General features: G+C 41.8%; 3 protein-coding genes across 5 annotated transcripts; 2 read left to right on the top strand and 1 right to left on the bottom strand.

Annotated features, from left to right (window-relative positions):
- Positions 1-83: 83 nt before the first annotated feature.
- On the top strand, positions 84-4,100 carry RB195_016517 (uncharacterized protein; the record flags this gene model as incomplete). 2 transcript variants are annotated; one of them, XM_064183088.1, is made up of 6 exons in its annotated part: positions 84-238; positions 307-409; positions 625-678; positions 2,515-2,600; positions 2,663-2,738; positions 3,936-4,100. In XM_064183088.1, the coding sequence occupies 6 exons, from the start codon at positions 84-86 to the stop codon at positions 4,098-4,100; spliced, it is 639 nt and encodes a 212-aa protein (XP_064038968.1). The 2 variants fall into 2 exon arrangements, with proteins under 2 accessions (XP_064038968.1, XP_064038969.1); XM_064183087.1 differs by having other exon boundaries at positions 84-149; positions 409-678.
- A 1,961-nt stretch (positions 4,101-6,061) lies between these two features.
- Positions 6,062-17,573, top strand: RB195_016518 (uncharacterized protein; the record flags this gene model as incomplete). 2 transcript variants are annotated; one of them, XM_064183090.1, is made up of 16 exons in its annotated part: positions 6,062-6,098; positions 6,786-6,912; positions 7,018-7,213; positions 7,569-8,172; positions 10,499-10,693; positions 11,771-11,887; positions 11,939-12,032; positions 12,090-12,265; positions 13,506-13,679; positions 13,768-13,914; positions 14,075-14,725; positions 14,788-15,001; positions 15,061-15,326; positions 15,394-15,867; positions 16,392-17,351; positions 17,413-17,573. In XM_064183090.1, the coding sequence occupies 16 exons, from the start codon at positions 6,062-6,064 to the stop codon at positions 17,571-17,573; spliced, it is 4,593 nt and encodes a 1,530-aa protein (XP_064038971.1). The 2 variants fall into 2 exon arrangements, with proteins under 2 accessions (XP_064038971.1, XP_064038970.1); XM_064183089.1 differs by having other exon boundaries at positions 11,771-12,032; positions 12,090-12,325.
- A 248-nt stretch (positions 17,574-17,821) lies between these two features.
- On the bottom strand, positions 17,822-18,158 carry RB195_016519 (uncharacterized protein; the record flags this gene model as incomplete). The annotated part of the gene is made up of 2 exons (XM_064183091.1): positions 17,822-18,067; positions 18,123-18,158. 2 exons carry the CDS (start codon positions 18,156-18,158, stop codon positions 17,822-17,824), a joined length of 282 nt encoding a protein of 93 aa, XP_064038972.1.
- Between the last annotated feature and the right edge of the window lie 81 nt (positions 18,159-18,239).

The raw sequence follows: 18,239 nt of genomic DNA on the forward strand, positions 1-18,239 counted from the left end.
TGTACCATGAAGCAGCTTCTTTCCCCATTTTCTTTTTGTGCTAAAGCAAAGAAGGAGTATGTTTCCTTTCAGTCTCATTAGTCATGTCGGGCACTGACAACGTCGGTCTCATCTATGATATGATTATAAATCATTTTGGAACAGTAGCGGTTACCATATGTAAAAACCTATTGCAACCGGCATTGTCCACGGCTACTCGTGGAATAAGCGGTTTGCGTGCTGTTGAAAACCGATACCCGTCGCATGTTTATCTTCTTGTTTTTTCGATGAACCCTCTCGAATATCTCTCACTTTTCCTTTGCTCAGGTGCGAAGCGGGAAAGTTACTGCTTTCAATGTCATTCTCAGCGAAAGTGGTTCAGCACAGCATCAACCAGTTGCTAATTAACACTATTAATGACGCCGAAAGGGTAAGACCTCTTGTGAATACGATAATGCGAATTCTGCAAACTCACTAATCCTATTTCGGGTGCTTCTGAACCTTCCACGAGATGGCGACCGGGTCGAAGTTATAACATCATCGTCACATGACTTTTCCACAACGCGACGACTCTATTGTGACAATAAACCCAACAAAACTACTTATGACGTTGTGGCAGATAAAGTTTTACGTACGCCCAGCCAGAAGTCTGACGAGGTGGATACCCAGAAGAGTGAGGTCTCGTCTTCCATAAAGAAGGTATGGAAATGACTTGTAACCGGGATTTCTCAAGAAATACCATGATCACGATCATCATGCTGTAAAATAACAGGACTGCTCAGTCACGTGTGGGTATGTGTGTGGCGAAATTCTAGAATGCGATGAGAAGTGTCTAACAGCGTTAGATAGGTGTGCTGGCGCCACAAAACGATAAAATGAACTAAGATGGGTTCCACGGCACTCAATTCACACGCCGAGGCTACAAAGAGGTAAAACGCGGTGAGAGGAGTCCCGCGGCGTCGAATTGGGACGCCGACGCCAATAGCCGTCATAGATTCTTGGAATGATGCGGTACTACTGCACCGCCGCGTCGTAGAATCCGTCTAAAACCGTTATAATGGGGTGGGACCCGTTCCACGGCGCGGCGGTGCAGTAGAACCGCACCATTCCGAAAATTTGTCAAGAATTAAATGAAACGCTGTGACCACTTTACGGCCATGAAAGCTGCTGTGCTGCGTTTTATTCCGTACTCAACCGCATGTCTATTCCCACCGCACGTTCGCTTCATCAGGTTCACAACATCCTTTCTACAGGGGTTGGCATCACGAATGAAACCGGCTACTCAAATAGTAGCTACCGGTTTAAATGATCTGGCTTGGAACCTTATCATTATCAGTACGGTGATAACGTCCATGTCGTTTCATGCTAGCACATCAAGCTGTGCTAATTGCTAAGGAAAAGAGGAGAAAAAAGTACAAGCGTAAAGAATCCGAACCCCCGGGGAAAGCCACAAAGTATTTCCGGACTTTTGGTGTCATATATGTTGTTTTGTGCAGACTACACACATTGCGCAAACACTAACGACATGTCGTTTGATTTTCCGCGTTTTTTCTATCTTCCAATGTCTAATAGGTGAATTTTGTTTTCTGTTATTGCTTTGATTGGGTGAAGTGTAGTTGGGGGAGGAGGACTCAGTGGCGCCCTCTTTTCTCGAAGTAAATCAATCGGGGCCCTAAGCCCTGAGCATTAGTCGTAGAGGATCTATGACAGGTAAAATAAAGTTACTAAGAAAAGAAAGTAAGTCAGAGCGTCGGTAGATAAGAGCGCCAGTGAGTGTCGACCCCCCTCTCCCCCAACTGCATTTTATCCGCCCACTTTGAAGCTCACACGTACCAAGCTTATACACTATATACATATTTACGTTTCAATGAACGCAAGCAAAGTATTAAATAATTGCACGTTTCCCTTCATTCTACATCGTTTGCATCACTTCATCCAGTTCAGTGCCGTCACGGGGGCATATGTTGCTGATGGATTCGGTGTGCATCAAATCACCGCATGTTGAACACTGAATCCCGAGGGAGCAATTATCCGAGATGTTTTTCGGAGTTTGACCACAGTTTTTCTAATCAATTTTTTAGTATGAGACAACAGTTTACTTGATCTGATGTGAAACTTATATACGTCACTATGATATGATAATGTCGTTGAGCTCATTTCATGTTAACACATCGTTCTGTGCTAACTGTTGGGGGGGATTAAATCCATACTTCGAGTAAGGCTTTTAAATTGTATATTACATTGGTCTCGAAGGAGTGTTTGAAGCTAAAGATTGAATGTTGTCTGAAAGAAGAACTGACTCGTTTAGTAAGAAAACTAATAAAATAATTCGCTTTTATTTATAATAAAAAAGAGCAAGAAAAAGTTGTTAGAAAAACAGGAATCTAATTCCACAGAAAATTAATGAAATCAATGAAAATGATTCACTGATCGATGAAAATTAATTTTGAATAGACATCTGAAATCAGGCTTTAGTCAGCCGTTCAGACTGGTGAGTTTATAAACACGAATAATGCATAATGCATGTAATATCAGGGTACCACTCAGTCATGTTCCAAAACTTCGCCTCTTGCTTGCACAACACCAGCACCTCCAGGAATCAGAACATATGTGAAGGGAACGTACGTTTGGGCAAACGTTACAAATAAACATCGTTAGATCTAATCACCAACAACATTTGCAGTGCAGCTAGCCCGTCGAGATTTGAAGACGTAATCAAGTCAACTCCACCAAATAAGGCTCAGATTGTCCCTGGTTCGGTTAGTACAGTGGATCTCTTTTTAAGCTGCCACTACAAATCAGCATCATTGGCGATGACGGCAAAAGCTGGCAGTTCTACATCGCCTTCGATGGCTATTGATCAAAGAGGTGAATCGACCCTAGAGGTGGCGATCGCGGCCACTATTCCAGAGCGTAACCCCATCAAGACTACTTTTTAACGATTTTCTTTAGCTGTGGCCAAGATTGATATTGATCTTCCTTTATTAGACAACAGCTAACGTTTCGGCGTTACCGCCTTCGTCAGAGCCTGGAAAAATCAAAACCATCAGTGATTTATTTTCTCAAACGCTCATCACCCTACAGAAAGCATTCAAACGGTAGGTAAACTCAAACAGCAACACATCAGCTAGTGCTTACCTAGATCTGGTTACGCAACAGACCACCACGTACCACACCGTGAGTCACAAGGGTTTTTTATAGGGAGCTCGCGTCACGCCGTAGATCAAAACCCGCATAGGTCTTGTTGTGGGTATAGTTTGTTTGTAATCCCAATGCACTCATCTTGTTCATTTCTCCTTATTTTGTTCATTTCTTTCTTGTTCATTTTTGGACTTTTGGCGGTGATCCAAAATGCCTCTAGTGTTCTTTGTGCTATGATCTCAGACATGAACGATAGTATAATAACTTCTACCTATATTTCGGAGTTTTGATGATTTATTCCACGGTGTGCTTCGAGTATAGTGTAGAGCTTAGATTTTGCGAGTCTATCTCGATGTTCTTTGACCTTAATACGCAGTGGGCGTCCCGTTTCCCCTATATAATTGTCGGTGTGCAGAGTTGGTCATACGCACGATTAAGTACCAGTTGTCCCTTGAGGTTCGCTGGAGGTATTTCCACAATCCTCACCGTTATTCGCTAGACCCGCTTTTCGTAGACAACTCCGTACCGCTCTGCTTATATAGTCAGATATGTAAGATAAACAAAACGGGATCTTTTCTGGGCCATCCACTACGTTGGATCTTCGAGAAGGATGTCGGGCTTGTCGACTAACACAGTCTCCAGTTGGGCACCCACTGGATGTAGCCGCTTTATGAGCCAGATTTACAGACCATGTCTTCTCCTGGCTCGTCGATGCCGCTCTTTTCGCCGTCCTATACATGCCATCAAGACGAATGTCACTTCACAATACAAAGGCAGTGTTAGTGTTAACCAATAATAAACCAAATTTTGTTCAGGTGCAAATCTCACCTCTTCGACAAATGGAAGGTGTGGCTATTGATCTTGTGGTAGCCATCAAAATGAAATCAGGCGGATCGCGAACAGTCAACATGCAAATTGAATGTCCACACTTCATACCAAAACGGATAATGATCGATGGAAAGTGGCATAACATCATCTAGACCAACATTTTCAAATAGTTCATCACCTCTTTTCACGTGATATACAAAAATTCGCGCAAAGCTGTTTTGATACTCGGCCAATAAACTTACATGCGGTAGAATTGCATTGTCTAGAATAAAGAGGAGTTTAATCGTGAACACATATCTCGTCGCCTAACAACGCGCGTGACGTGCTTGTGCTCGCCTTCATGATCACAAACAAGAAGGGGGGACTTCAATGACTGCTCGCGTACAGCTCACGAGTTCAAAACTGCAAGCAAAAAGCGTCACACCAAGAGGATGTGCACATCGTAATGGGATCGCTATACCGATGGATAGTAAGTGACAGATATACAGACATGTGTTGTTGTAAACGTGAAAAGGCTGAAGAAAATTTACTAGAGTACAGTGGTAGAGTATAGTCAGTACTAGTCAGTGGAGAACAAATATCATGGACATAGCTAGAAGCACCACGGAAAGTCAATGCACAGAACTGAAACTCTTCACTATAACTATTTCTGACGAATTTGCAGATTTCGCATATGAATGATATGGTGTGCTGATAATTCAGATTATGAGTGTTGATGATTTCCTTCGGTTAAAAACCACTAAAGATAAAGGAAATGTATAATTTCTTATATCAAAATTTAATATGCTCTACTGATTTCGTAACATATAATTGCGTAACAGGAGCCAGTCTTGGGTGATTTTCCTTGAATTTCATCCTTTAATGGGGTCTGGATAACCTGACTTAGCAAGAACCAAAATCATATTCCCCAAGAGAAGGTGTTGTGTTTACTTGTCATTTATTTCTTCGTGTGTTTGTCCCTCGAAATCTAAGATCCATCGTTCATAGACAAACCTTTTTAGAGCCTTATGTCTCAACTTCACGAAAAAGAAAATTTAAAAAATTTTAATCATTACCAGTGTTTAATAAGATTCCTGAAGTCGTGACAGCTTGTGCGAAGATTAATCTGCCGTTGACTATTTTTAGTCCAACTAATGTCTTTGCGCTCATGACTTACAATTATATCGATGATTTGTGGGACACAGATCAGCCCAATGCTACAATATTACAGAAATCGAAGTAACCATTCAAAAGAAGAAGAAGAAAAAGAAAAATGTTCCAATTATTCATTAAAACCATCTTCGAAAGCTTGCTGAGACTAATTCACCAAACCAACTGCTAAACGTACATCTTGCCTCCAGAAAGATACCGTAATGGAAAAGCAAAGCACTCCAGTCTCTTTTCAACGTTAAAAGTCTTACAATTGCAAATATTCCCGTTTCTTACACGTTGAGCGCAGTCCTCGAAAGTCGAATGTCTGATATTTCAAGTGTGCCTCACGTTCGCATACTTTTGCGCAAATTGCTAACACTAAATATTCAATGAAGAACACATTTTCTTCACGAACAAAAATTAAATGTTTATATATTAAATATTATTCTATATATGGAGTAAACTTCTTCTACACAACCAAATTTTCTAAACAAATTAAGAGCTTCCTAAACATCGCTATTTGGATAAAATGTAGACCTACTCATTATTCAATTCATTACTTGCTCAAAGCACATGAAATGAGGTCATTTATTTTACTACTTAAAGGCGCATTTTAGTATTACTGCTGAAATGATGAGTTTGTTCAACTCGAGACGGAAACCAGAAAAACCAAATACAGTAACCCTGGAACATTTATTCTTCCATAGCAAAACGATTTTCTATTGTATGCTACGCTTTCTTTTGCACTCTCGAATTCACTAGAAAAGTAACCCGAACGTCCACCAGCAAAGGGCGTGCCAGTGGAGAGCTTTGTCGGACGAGAACAAATACGGTCGTCAATCTCCTCCCTCCAGTCGAGCTCCCTCCTCACTCCCGAGTCGCGAGCGAGCGCTTTAAGCGCCCACCTCCACCTTTGTAGCCACCACCCATCTTCGTCGCTCACTGATATTCAAACAGTGAACCACTCATAGTGCTCAAGCGAATGCACCGACTCATCCTCCTAACTATTCTGCTTGCAGGTACTTAGTACTGTTGAATCTTTCTCTAAACATCCACGTCTTACTTCAAAAAAGTGATGTTACGAGTTAGTGCTTCAAGATTTTGCTTGTTAAATCAGAACTTTCGATTAAAGAATTTTGCAGGTTCGGGGTGTATGGCGTACAAAAGATATATCTGGGGCGCAATCCCACGGTTAAATCGTCACTGACTGGCACTCTACTAAAATTTTCAGAAAAACGAAAAAAGAAGCCATTCAGAAACTATCCGCGGTGCAAACGTTACTCATCAACTTCCATAAAAAAATTATTTATGATTAGTAGCACATGTAAAGTATTAAAAAAAGGATATGACTACTACCGCACATGTAAAGTATTAAAAAAAGGATATGACTACTACCGCACATGTACAAGAATCAGCGAGGGAACTGAAGTAGAGCTATTTATCTACTCCAAGTACTTCTAGAATAAGTGAAGTGCGGTGAATCAGATCTTTTCTGATAAAAGTAAGGTAAGTAATAGTAAATAAAAAGTAAAAGTAAGTAATATTAAATAAAAGGTAAAAGTAAAGTAAGTAATAATTCCACCTATATTCAAACTAAGGAGTTTCTGATCTTTAACATATTCACAGAAGCAGATGAGAGCACCGTTCTCCGAGCGACAATTTATTTGCGCAGTGAAAAAAAAAACATCGCTTAGGTCTCCTTTCAGGAGAAGTCACCAGCAAGCAGCGATGCCAAATAGGAGATGACTGCGGCGGGTGCACACTTGCACAGGAAGGCGACAAATGCACGGATGAATCAACGACAGAATCACTTTATTGTGATCCAAAAACAAAGTACCACTTCCAGCTTTGTTCTTTTCCCTATTTTTCTCTGTTATTTTTCCTTTTTTCTCATCGTGTGACCAATTCGAGATTTCGCGTATAATGTTATGTTTGCAGCAAAGCAGATGTGTATGAGAATGCTTTTCTCGTTTGCAACACTTTGAAAAACAAACTTGAACGCAAACTGTGCACTCACGGGGAATTCTTCATTGACGGGAAGTGCCGCAGCGGTCATATTCGCTACAAACGTCAAGGAATCGCCGGCTCTGGCCGAGTGGGCGACTTCTGCTCATTCAATACCGATTGTCTGACAGTAAGTTTTAGTAGAATGATTTCTAGCATTTCTTCCAATCCTTCTAAGGTAATACAAATATTTATGTCACGACGCACGTTTGCGCTGGACAATATTTTTTTATATAACACGTTCCGAGTCCGTCTAAAACTAATATTGGAAGGTGTTTCAAGAAAAGAAAGAAACCACCTCAATATGATCACAACAAAAGATTTTCTGTGAAAAGCCGGCCCAAAATATCGAAAAAATGTTTTGTTTTCAATTAGCATCCGCAAAGATCGGCACTGACATAATACTAATTGTTTTCTGATGAAGTTAAAACTTACCACTTATTCAAAAGTTCCCTCTGTATGAATTAGGAATATTTCTGTTTCAGGGCATGTTTTGCTCGGCCGGATCGTGTACCTGTCTGAGCAACTTCGTTGCAATCCAAGGCTACTGCTATCTCAAGAAAAACCCTGGGGAAAGTGGCTGTCAGTATGCCGAGCAGTGCAGCGCTGTTTGGCCAGAGAGTCGCTGCGAAAAGTCTCGATGCGAATGTCCAGAAGACGTCAATGGTATCCCATATGTACAGGCAAAAACTCGCGACGGTGTCGTATGCATCCTCCATTCCGGCGAGGACGGCGATCCCGTCCCTAAATGTCCGTTACCGGAATATGATGATGACTTATTGACGATGCCAGTTTCACAGCTGAGGAATCCAGCTATGACCGACCCAGACGATACCGATGTGGAACTGGGTGAACATGTGAATCCTCTTCAATTCTGCTCTTCTTCTTCAACAGATTACACAAACTTTGTCGCCAATGGTGGTGGAGCTTGCGTATACTCACAGGACCCACAGAGTGGGGACGGCATCTACATCACAGACATCTATGACTGCGTCACTTCAGTCGCATCCATGGCTAACGTAAAAACTGCGATGGAGGGCGTTTATGACATCAGCCCGGCTGCTGATGGAATTTGCTGCCCAAACAGAGGTTTGTAACACTTCGTAATTTTGAATTTCATCAAGCTAGCTTTTTGCGAACTTTCTCATATATTTTACAGTTGTTTACAATCCTACTTGGCAACTGCTCCTCTTGACTTGCTAAGATTTTAGACTGGCAAATAAGACACTTTCGGACAGAAAAAAAATCCAACCTATGAGTATCACTACAGAATTTGAGTTTGCATATACCTTCACAACTAGCAAAACTTTTGAACCCATTAAATTCCCAACAGCCTAAAAATTTATTCACAAGAATTCGACACAGGTTATCTAAAGGTGGAAGTGAAATGAAATGAAATGTCTGCTTGTAATGTGCTACGAAACACAGAACACATGAATTCCACAGCAGCCGCTTGCTGGTACACTACGTTTGTATCGCGATCCACTGTTATTAGGTTAGCTAATTATTTTCCAACACATTCATACGCCTTACATTTTTATAGTTTCTTAATCACGCACTTGTGACCATCCGTCGATGTTTTCACCATGACTGTCCACCACAGTGTTCCACCTTTCTATGAGAGTTGCACTTCCTTGGGACCCGAAGCTGGGGAAGGAAGGAAGGGGAGGCGGAGGGGGGAGGGGTAAGACTAAAAAAACAACACATTGAAGGATTTGAGGATAGTGAAGAGAATTTAACAGTTTTTGCTGTTCACTAGAAATGAACAAGTGGTAGACTAATAGAGCGAGGTAGAAAAGCTCTGCATATTTCAAAAAAAGGGGTAATGACCCTTACTACTACGGGTAATCTTGTCAGCATTCGCCCTAATATCGGGGCGTCAGCTCTGTTTATTCAAGTTCCATGCAAAACAGCCTCACTTCTACAGTTATTAGGATGTGAGCCTCGTAGATAAGACTGCTAAAAACTGAATTATATCGTGATCATCATTATTAATCACTGATTTCTATGTTTTGCTTCTGTTTGTCTTTCTTCTGATTCTTGTGGTCGTTTATTTATGAAGTACTACAGAAGAATATGATATGAGCAAATTTAAGGGATTTAAATAGAACGCTAGTGTTTAAGATATGTTTTTTCCTACTAAATGAAAATCTTCGAGAACATCATTTGGAATGGATTCTTGTGCCATTTAAAAGAATTTCTCTGTATAGAAGAAATGCAACCGCAGCTATCCAACAAAATACTCAAACAGATTATGCGCTATTATTAAGCGTTTTCGCTTTAGGGTCCTCGTTTTCGATCCCAGATACCAAGAGATCCCTTCCTTCTTAACATAGTTCCGTCATTACAACAAATACGTTTTTTTTAAATAATCTAAAAATAATAGTCTAATTATGATAAAGGGCACTAACATTAATAATTTGTCGCTAACGTATCCCACATAATGAGTTCTCAAATTCTCGTTTTATTGTGTGAAGAAAAAAGACAGCACAAGAATTTCTTTGCCAGCCACTATGTTTCTCCTAGTCATCTGGCTTAGCTCTACTAGATTTTGCTAGAAAATTTCTAGAATTTGCTTTCGTTTACCTGTAACTCATTGGTTTCTTCGTTCGACATTGAGCTTATACACTGTCATTATTGAATTTTTTGAATTTTATTGAAAAGAAACGCAAAAATTGCTTAGTAAGGCAATCATTCTGTGCATTTTAATCCTTTCCTGCCTAGGAAACGACTAAAACTTTAAAAAAAAACATAATAAATGTAGTAGAACATAATGGTCATATACAAATGAAAAAAAAAACACTTTTTTTTGTTAAGGAATGGCTGCATTAATTTATTTCGGTTCAAGAAACCACAATATATTAAGAAAAAGATGGAAATTGACCAACACCTTGTGACAAACATGTGGGAACGTAACTAATGTAGCGTAACTCTGCGTTTGATTAGTTACAGCCTACTCTTGCGCAGGAAAACTGTTTTGAGACCATTATTTATTATGAGAGTCTTTGATCGGAAATCATTGAAATATTTCCACTGAATTTAGAAAGTCTTGACGGAGATTTGCATATGTGATCTATTAATTTTCTGTGAGTTTATTCTTTATTTCACTTCAAATAACCTACCTTTTTGTCTAATATCTATCTAGCGGTGCTCCTATTTAAAAAAAAACCTGAAACAATTAGATGAACAAGTTATAGGTTTCTCCGCAGCTCACATAATTTCACAGATATTAGTTGAAAATTTCAGGAGAAATCTGGCAAAATAGCATAATTTCATCCTGAGAAATGACAGCATAATTTCATCGTGGCATTTTGCTTCTAAATTTCTACCAATCCAGAAAGTAGCTTTTTGGGAATCTTTTCTACAATTCGCTTCACCAACGGATTTTCTGGCAATTGAAGTGTTCCCATTTCAGCATTTACCTGCATCCAGCCAAAACGAGAAGCCGACACGGGTGCGGCAGCACCCGCGGGTGTGCGGCCACGCTGGTGGTACAACGCAGTCACTGGCACCTGTGAACAGTTCATGTGGGACCCGTGGGATGAGACGGAGATGCAATCACCTAACAACTTCAAGACTCGCGAACATTGCGAATCCTACTGTCGAGATAGTGAGTATTTGATCAGCTTTCTTATGGAAACGCACTTCTGAGTAATGTAAAAATGCGGTCGTCCTTAGTTTGTTGCTCGTAAAAGAATTTCTCTTCGTCTGGCTTTGACCACAGGTCAAGTGCGCAAACACAATCATCCGCGGCTACGCACCCGGCGACTACGTTCGTATCACGCGTTCAAATACCCCGCCATATGTAGTATGCGAAGAAAAAAGACCACCTCGCATCACAAAAGTCGCCCACTCCGATGCACGAAGATCTATTTTGAGACTCGAAGGCAAAGGTCAGGATCATGAGCAGTGGGTGAGACTGGAGTCGACCGAAGGTTTTAAGTACGAAAGGAGGTGAGAGAGTACTTGAAGCTTGAAATTATATCGTCGTAGAAACTTGCACACTAGCGATGCAGTAGGGCCAAGAATAGTGTTCCACCACAATTTCTCCTTCAAGAGATGACATGACATTGCCAAAGGCTTCCACAATACGAAGAGCACCCCTCAGCAGTTCAGAAATAATGTATTTGTTATGGAATTTCTTTTCAATTTTCGTCAATTACGATTAATAACATGATGGTATAGAAAATACTTTACTGATTGGCAATAATAGCTAAGTCAAAGCTAAATATTACTCGCTGCTTTGGACGCGCTGTAGCCTCTGAGAAAAGAAATCAGGAAACATACGGGCGGCAAGTTTTGCTGGCTATAATCCCCAGCGACAAAATGTAATTTTTCACTTTTCAAGGAAACAGCGTTGAAGGAAAAAGTAGAACACATAGGCTGAAAGAGGAAGTAGATGGAAAAAGGAGAAAAGAAGAAAAGAACGGCAAAAGAGAGATAAACGTGCGAGAGTAAGGACACTGATGAACAAGGTGGAAGAAATCCATCGTGCAGTGATCGTAGATCACTAGAAGATATCAATAGTATCATGGGTGTTTGCATTTGAAGCCACATGACTGAACTACACCACAGGAGTTTACGCTTTTAGTGATCAACTCGAAGAGAGTAGATTAAGATAAGAGGAATTCATGCAGACTACAAATCAAATCCCGAAAATATTTTGTTAATAAATATTAAATTCCAGCTTGCAAACGCGGATCACCTCAGTACGTAACCGGTGGCTCCCAAAACGAGGACGAGCCCATCAACAACTGCCAAACAGCTTCCTCGTGCACCTCTAATTACGAGTGCACGACGATTGGTTCGATGCAAATGTGCTGCCCCACAGTCTCGTCCATTTGTAGCAATACAGGTGGTAGACCAGCTGACATTGTTCGCAACACTAACTTCGATCCAGGAGTAACCATGAAGAGGAGCTTCAGTCTGTCGTTCTCTACATCCAGCAGGTTTTTCTTCCCAAAGAGTCCCTGAATAAATTTGAAGAATCCGTGGTTATATTTCAGATATTACTACGATGCTGAACAAGGCCGATGTATCGCTTTCACCTACAACGGAGCTTTAGGAAACTTCAATAACTTCAAATCTGCCGCTGATTGCGAATTATTCTGTGCTAAGCTACAGTGCAAATATGGTACTCCACTGAAAATTGGCGCTGCTAACCAGCGTTGCAGCACAAACGGTGATTGCCCGAGTACCCATGAATGTCAGAGCGACCATAACGTCTGCTGTCCACGTCCTCGTGAGTGTTTGCTGCGTTTTCTTTCCTAATTTCTTTGTACTCCTCCATTGCGAAAAGTCTGAAAGATCTTTCACAAGCGCGAATCGAACTTTCTGATGTTTTAACCATAAAAGTTTCGTTATAACCTGTAGGGTTATAGAAAACCTGTAGGTTATATTTGACGAGAATCTTTTCCACATCCTGTTCCATACCAAAGTTTCAGTTATTTAGTTATAGGCAAAAACTTGAAAGTAGTGCATTTACTTCCAAAATCGAAATCTTCTGCTGATTACGAGTGTTGTTTTCTTGAGAATCTAGAACATAGCAAGTATTCTTGTTGCGCTTCTCATTTCTGTGCGAGAATGTAATCTGCCCTTGACTAGTGCCCTTAGTGTAAGGCGAGGTTGATACTAAACAAAATGTACCACCAACCGCTGAAGATAACCAATTCCGTATATTCTTCCGGCTGACCACCAAACATAAAATTTAAATGGCCGAAGATAGAATTTCTAGATTAGGAATTGTTTCATAAAATAGTAAGAAATCCAGGCAAAATGTTGAAAACGAGGAATTCTCTATTCAAGGTCCGGCATCATCAGCAAATAAAGAAATGAAACAGGTCTACGAAACATATCAACTGAATCCTGAGATCGTTTAGTCATTTGTGTCCTACCTATAAAATTATCGTATTAGTATTTACTCAAAAATGCCCACCGGAGACCTTCATCCAAAAAAAGGCAACAGATCTTTTCTTTTTGTTTTGTTACTGTTTAGTTATATTACAAAGAATGTAGCCTGTATCTAAGTTTTAGATAGGGAAAGTTAAAATGCTGCTGTCAATGATTTACTGTTTTTACATGTTGTTAGCTTGCTTCAATTATTCTGCAACGTAATTTTGGCGATTGCTCAAACGCGTTCTAGAAATTCCGTTCTAGAAAAATAATTCACATAAACTCTATATAAACTAATCTAATCGCAATCTTCCTACTTTTCAGTTTTTGGATTGTATGTCATAAGACGCTTCATCTTCCTCAGATAAAATCACATTAAACTCCGAAAGGAACTCAACCTCGTTTAAGTCGCAAAATTAAACATTGTTTTGAGCGCATGTCCACTTGCTGTACTCACGCACACTGACTCACTGTTTCCGTGTCTCCCTCGTGTCCTCTCAACGTAAACGCTAACATCTGGATATTTGCAGAAGCGATTTGTTCGCAACCGCTACGATTGGGTGATTGTAAGCAAAGCGTGCGCCGCTATTGGTACAACGCTGTGACGCGCGCCTGCGAGATTTTCGACTACACCGGATGTCAGGGCAACGACAACAACTTTGAAACATTGCTCGAGTGTCAGAATACTTGCGAGAACATAATTCGTGAGTTTATTGATTACAATTGTTGTGATCACAGCATTCAAGAGTGAATAGATGGAATAGAAGGCAATCAGTGAATTAATACTTTCAGCTGAACCTCAATGTCCTCAGGGAGATGCATATAAAGACTACCAAGGCAACTATTATGTGTGTTCTAACTCTGGAGCTGGAAATTCATGCCCTGTGAACTATGAGTGCTACTTCGACGGATACGTATGGGGATGTTGTCCAACTAAGGGTAAGCAAGGGTCCAGCTCGTTTCCTAGCAACCAAAGTATGGCTGGACAGACCATTCTGCATGATCTACCTGCATTCCTTCACGAAATATTTCACTAGTACATAAACTAAGTTCAGTGTTGTATTTTAAAGAGCTGTTTGCGTAAATTCTACCGTTTCAGCCTACACCTGCACCCTCTCACCTCACAAAGGAGTGACTTGCGGGAGTGGTTCTTCCTATCGCTACTTCTACAATAGCCAAACACAAGAATGCGAAAGTTTTCAATATAATGGCTGTGACGGGAACTCAAACAATTTTGCCACCAGAGATGACTGTGAGAGTTACTGCAGTGTTGGTGGCTGCCCATCTGGGGGTACCCCTGAAAGGAACGAGTTCGGTCAGTTGATGGTCTGCTCCGCCGCACAAGTGTGCCCGACTACGCACGAATGTACATCAGTGAACTCCGGAAGCAGCGTGGTCAATCGCTGTTGTCCTACTCGGTCTTACATCTGTTCACTCCCTCCTCAACAGGGCAGTGCGTGCTCCTCCTCCGCCGCAGCTCGCTACTATTTCAACATTGTTACTAAAGAGTGTACCCAGTTCACATACAATGGGTGCAGCGGAAATCTGAACAACTTCGGAACCATTGAGCAATGCAACAATTTCTGTTTGTCCGCTGCCTGCACACCAGGAGATGTCGCTTACGTCAATCCGAACACGAATATGCCGTACGAATGCAATGCTGCTTTGAGTAACAGTTGTCCATCTAACTTTGCCTGTACGTATGATCAATTATCCGGAACAAGTGTGTGTTGTGGCGCTACTCATATGGGTAAGTCAAAACTGTAGCCAGCTTCTGTCAATTCGTAAAAATTGGCCAACCCGTTATTGCAGAGGTATGTCCCGAAGGCGAGAAAGCTTACGTGAACGCTGTAGACATGAGCGTTCGCGAATGTCTCATCAACGTTGAAGGATCCTGCCCCAGCAACTACTTGTGTCGATTCAATGCTCTCAAAAACCGCTACTATTGTTGCGCTTCTATCACTGGAGACCTGTGTCCAGCTGGAAAAGCTCTGTATAGGGAGCCATCATCAAAGTCACCTATTAGGTAAAACATAGACTAGTCCAATAGATTTTAAACCGCTACGTGAGCCGAGATTTTTCCAGGTGCACCATTAGCAGTAGCAGCAACCAATGTCCTACTGGGTATTCATGTCAGTCCGACGTTCCTGGAGCATTCCAAGGATATTGTTGCTCGGCTAGTCATATATGTCCCAACAAGGCTGAGTTTTACCTTGAGGAGAACAGCCAAATGCCGAGATCATGCACCGTCGGCGCATTCATCACTTGTCCAACAGGATACAGCTGCCAGAGCACACAATCTGAGTTCACAACGGGTCACTGTTGTAAGGGAGAAATCGCTTCAGTTTCAGGTGAGGTTAATAGTGGCAGTTATTTTCTTGACTCAAGAAAATTCTGATTATCATCATCAAATTTCAGACGGTTGCCCTCCCAACGAGTACGTGTTCATGAAAGACAACCAAATTGCTGCTTGCGATCCATTCAACCCACCGAACGCTCCGTGTCCTAACGGCTACTCGTGCCAGTGGTCGCTCTCCAACCAACGCTACCAGTGCTGCGGAGCCACTCCCATCACCACTCCTAAGTCTATTGCCGCACTCGGGTGTCCAAATAATCAAGTTGCATATCGGGACGTCGCCACTAATGCTCCGCGAATTTGCACCGCTGCGTCCCAAAACTGTCCTACTGGCTACTTTTGTCAATTCTCCACTGCCAACAATCAGTTTCAATGTTGTGGAATGTCTGGCGGATGTCCGAATGACTCGGTTGCCTTCATTGGTATTACCGGAGAACCGCAGAGTTGCGCTATAGGACAAAGCACTTGTCCTAAGGGCTACTCGTGCCAAAGAAGTATCAGTGGATTACAGTTGTGCTGTACCACAAGCGAACTGAGTAGGTGTATGCTTTTTCTCTTTTTCTTTTTCTTCTCTATGTTTCATAAATAACGCTTACAAAACTAACAACAAATTTATACCACCCGGGAATTTCGATCGACCGAACTCCAAAGACTTTTGATTTCTGAGAGACCAAACGACTTCTAACAAGAGCCAAATCATCATAAAAACTCGATCAAGTTTTACTACATTAAGGCTGATGTGACTATGAGGAAGGAAACCTTACTTTTACTTGCAATTCACGTCCAGTTTTTTTGTTATGTACTTCTCCTCCTAGGGGTTTATAACAAATTTAGTACTCCCTTCATTTACTATCTTGCTCCTAGCAATATTGTCAAGATTCAAGCGTCCAAATCATGAAATACCTCTTGTCCCGCAAGTTGATGTAGACCAGAACTTCTCGTTATAAGTCAATATTGAATTTAATACGTCATCACTCAAAATGCAAAAGCCTAAACAAGCATTTAGGACTGAAATATCAATCTACCATTAATATGTTCGTCTATAGGAGTTTCTTTTCAGCCTGCACCGGAAATCAAGTTGCTGTTGACGGCGCCTGCCTCAATCGAGTAGCGTTCGGCGAAGCGTGCACAAACCAAGTCCAATGCCCGACAAGCTCTATCTGCAAGAACAGTCGGTGCAGCTGCCCTGATGGTCAGAGCTTCGTTAATGGAGCGTGCCAAGCGGGCTGCGGAGAAAACGAGGTGGATGTCAAAGGCGTTTGCCTACGCAAGGTCGAAATTGGTGAACCCTGTGAAGCTGACGAACAATGCCAAGGAGGTTCTACCTGTGACGGAGGACACTGCGAATGCCCGGATAGTGAAGAGAAGGTTGACGGCGTATGTGTGAAAAAGATGGGCTCTCGTAAAGTCACTACTTGTCCTATTGCCGGACAGATGCCTTACATAGATAAGCTTACTACTAACGTTCGCTTCTGTCAACCAGCTAAAAACACTTGTCCTCAGGGATACAGCTGCCAGTTTTCCGAAACCGCACAGCAAAACATTTGTTGTGGAGGTAGCAACAAGACTAGATTTTCGAAAATTACCGAGACAGGAGCACCTGGTCCTGACATCGATACTGACGAGTCCGAGTCGGAAACTTCTTCCGCCACAACATCTAAGCCTGAAGTGTGCGAGAAAGGATCAGCCTATCTCGTGAATGGGGTTCCGAAACAGTGCACGACCAGTCCGTGTCCTTCCGGCTACAAATGCACCTTCTCCAGACTAAATAAGAACTACTACTGCTGTTCCGCGTATTCAACTAGTCACGGATGTCCTTCCGGAGTTGCACTGTTGTTCCCGTCAACTGGTACACCTGTGCAGTGCAGTAACACAGGTCCAACTTCTTGTCCAGGTGGATACAGATGCGTGCGCAGCACTATAACGAAACGATTACAATGTTGCTCAACCGGAGAGAATGCAGTCAAAAGACCTGACTCAAAGAACAGGGTTGTCAACAACAGGAAAGAATATGGAAACGGTACGTGGAAAACATATTTCATGAAAATTGCTGGGAATAACTAACTCTTCGATTATTTAAGGACCCTGTCCGGGTGGCCAAGTGCAAGTATTACGAATCGTGGGCGAACACATAGTGAGAAAATGTGAATCGTCTTGTCCGCCGCACCAAGTTGCAGTACGTGGCATTTGTCGTGACAAATATCATTCTGACGATCCAGCCAGCTTCAATTTACTGCTATGAGCACCCAATGCTCACCTTTATTACGTTGAGTTGCTCAGCTTGTGCAACTGTTCTCGTAGGTGCTTATAGCACCGTTTTATTACGTCTGTTTGTTGCCAGTTTTTTCCTTCTTTCAATTGTTTTGTTACGTGCAGGAACATGTTTGCGACTTTTCAATTGTACCTTTTAATGTATAGCATATCATTCAAATCCTGCATACAGTGGTCTTTCGATAGTATAAATGAGTTTCTCACTTTATTCTATTGAGTTTAAAAAATCACTGAAGTTAAAGGCATCACCTCACGAATCTGGGGTGGTACGGGTTTCAGGTGGGTTATGCCCATGGGTCGTAGATTGTGGTGAAGAAGGTATTTCTGTTCATCTCTCCCTGTATCAATGTAAGCGAACGACCCCAGAACACTGTTTCTTACGACGTCCTCATTGCAACGCGCCTGTGGAAGGTTCTTTCGTCTACTTGATGAAACAACGAGCAACTGCTGCAGTGCGAACATCAGCTGGACGTGAAACATCGTTTGAAAGGGTAGCTGGAGCAAGACAAAAAGCACTGACAAGACCCTTAATGTTCGATTTCGCCATCCACGACATTGTGCGAAGAACAGTTGGTCAGAATCTTGTGGACATTGTCTTAACACCATGAGGATGCCCCTTCACCGATTCCCACCATGC

Source organism: Necator americanus, chromosome II (assembly GCF_031761385.1).
Source record: "Necator americanus strain Aroian chromosome II, whole genome shotgun sequence".
Classification (NCBI taxonomy): domain Eukaryota; kingdom Metazoa; phylum Nematoda; class Chromadorea; order Rhabditida; family Ancylostomatidae; genus Necator; species Necator americanus.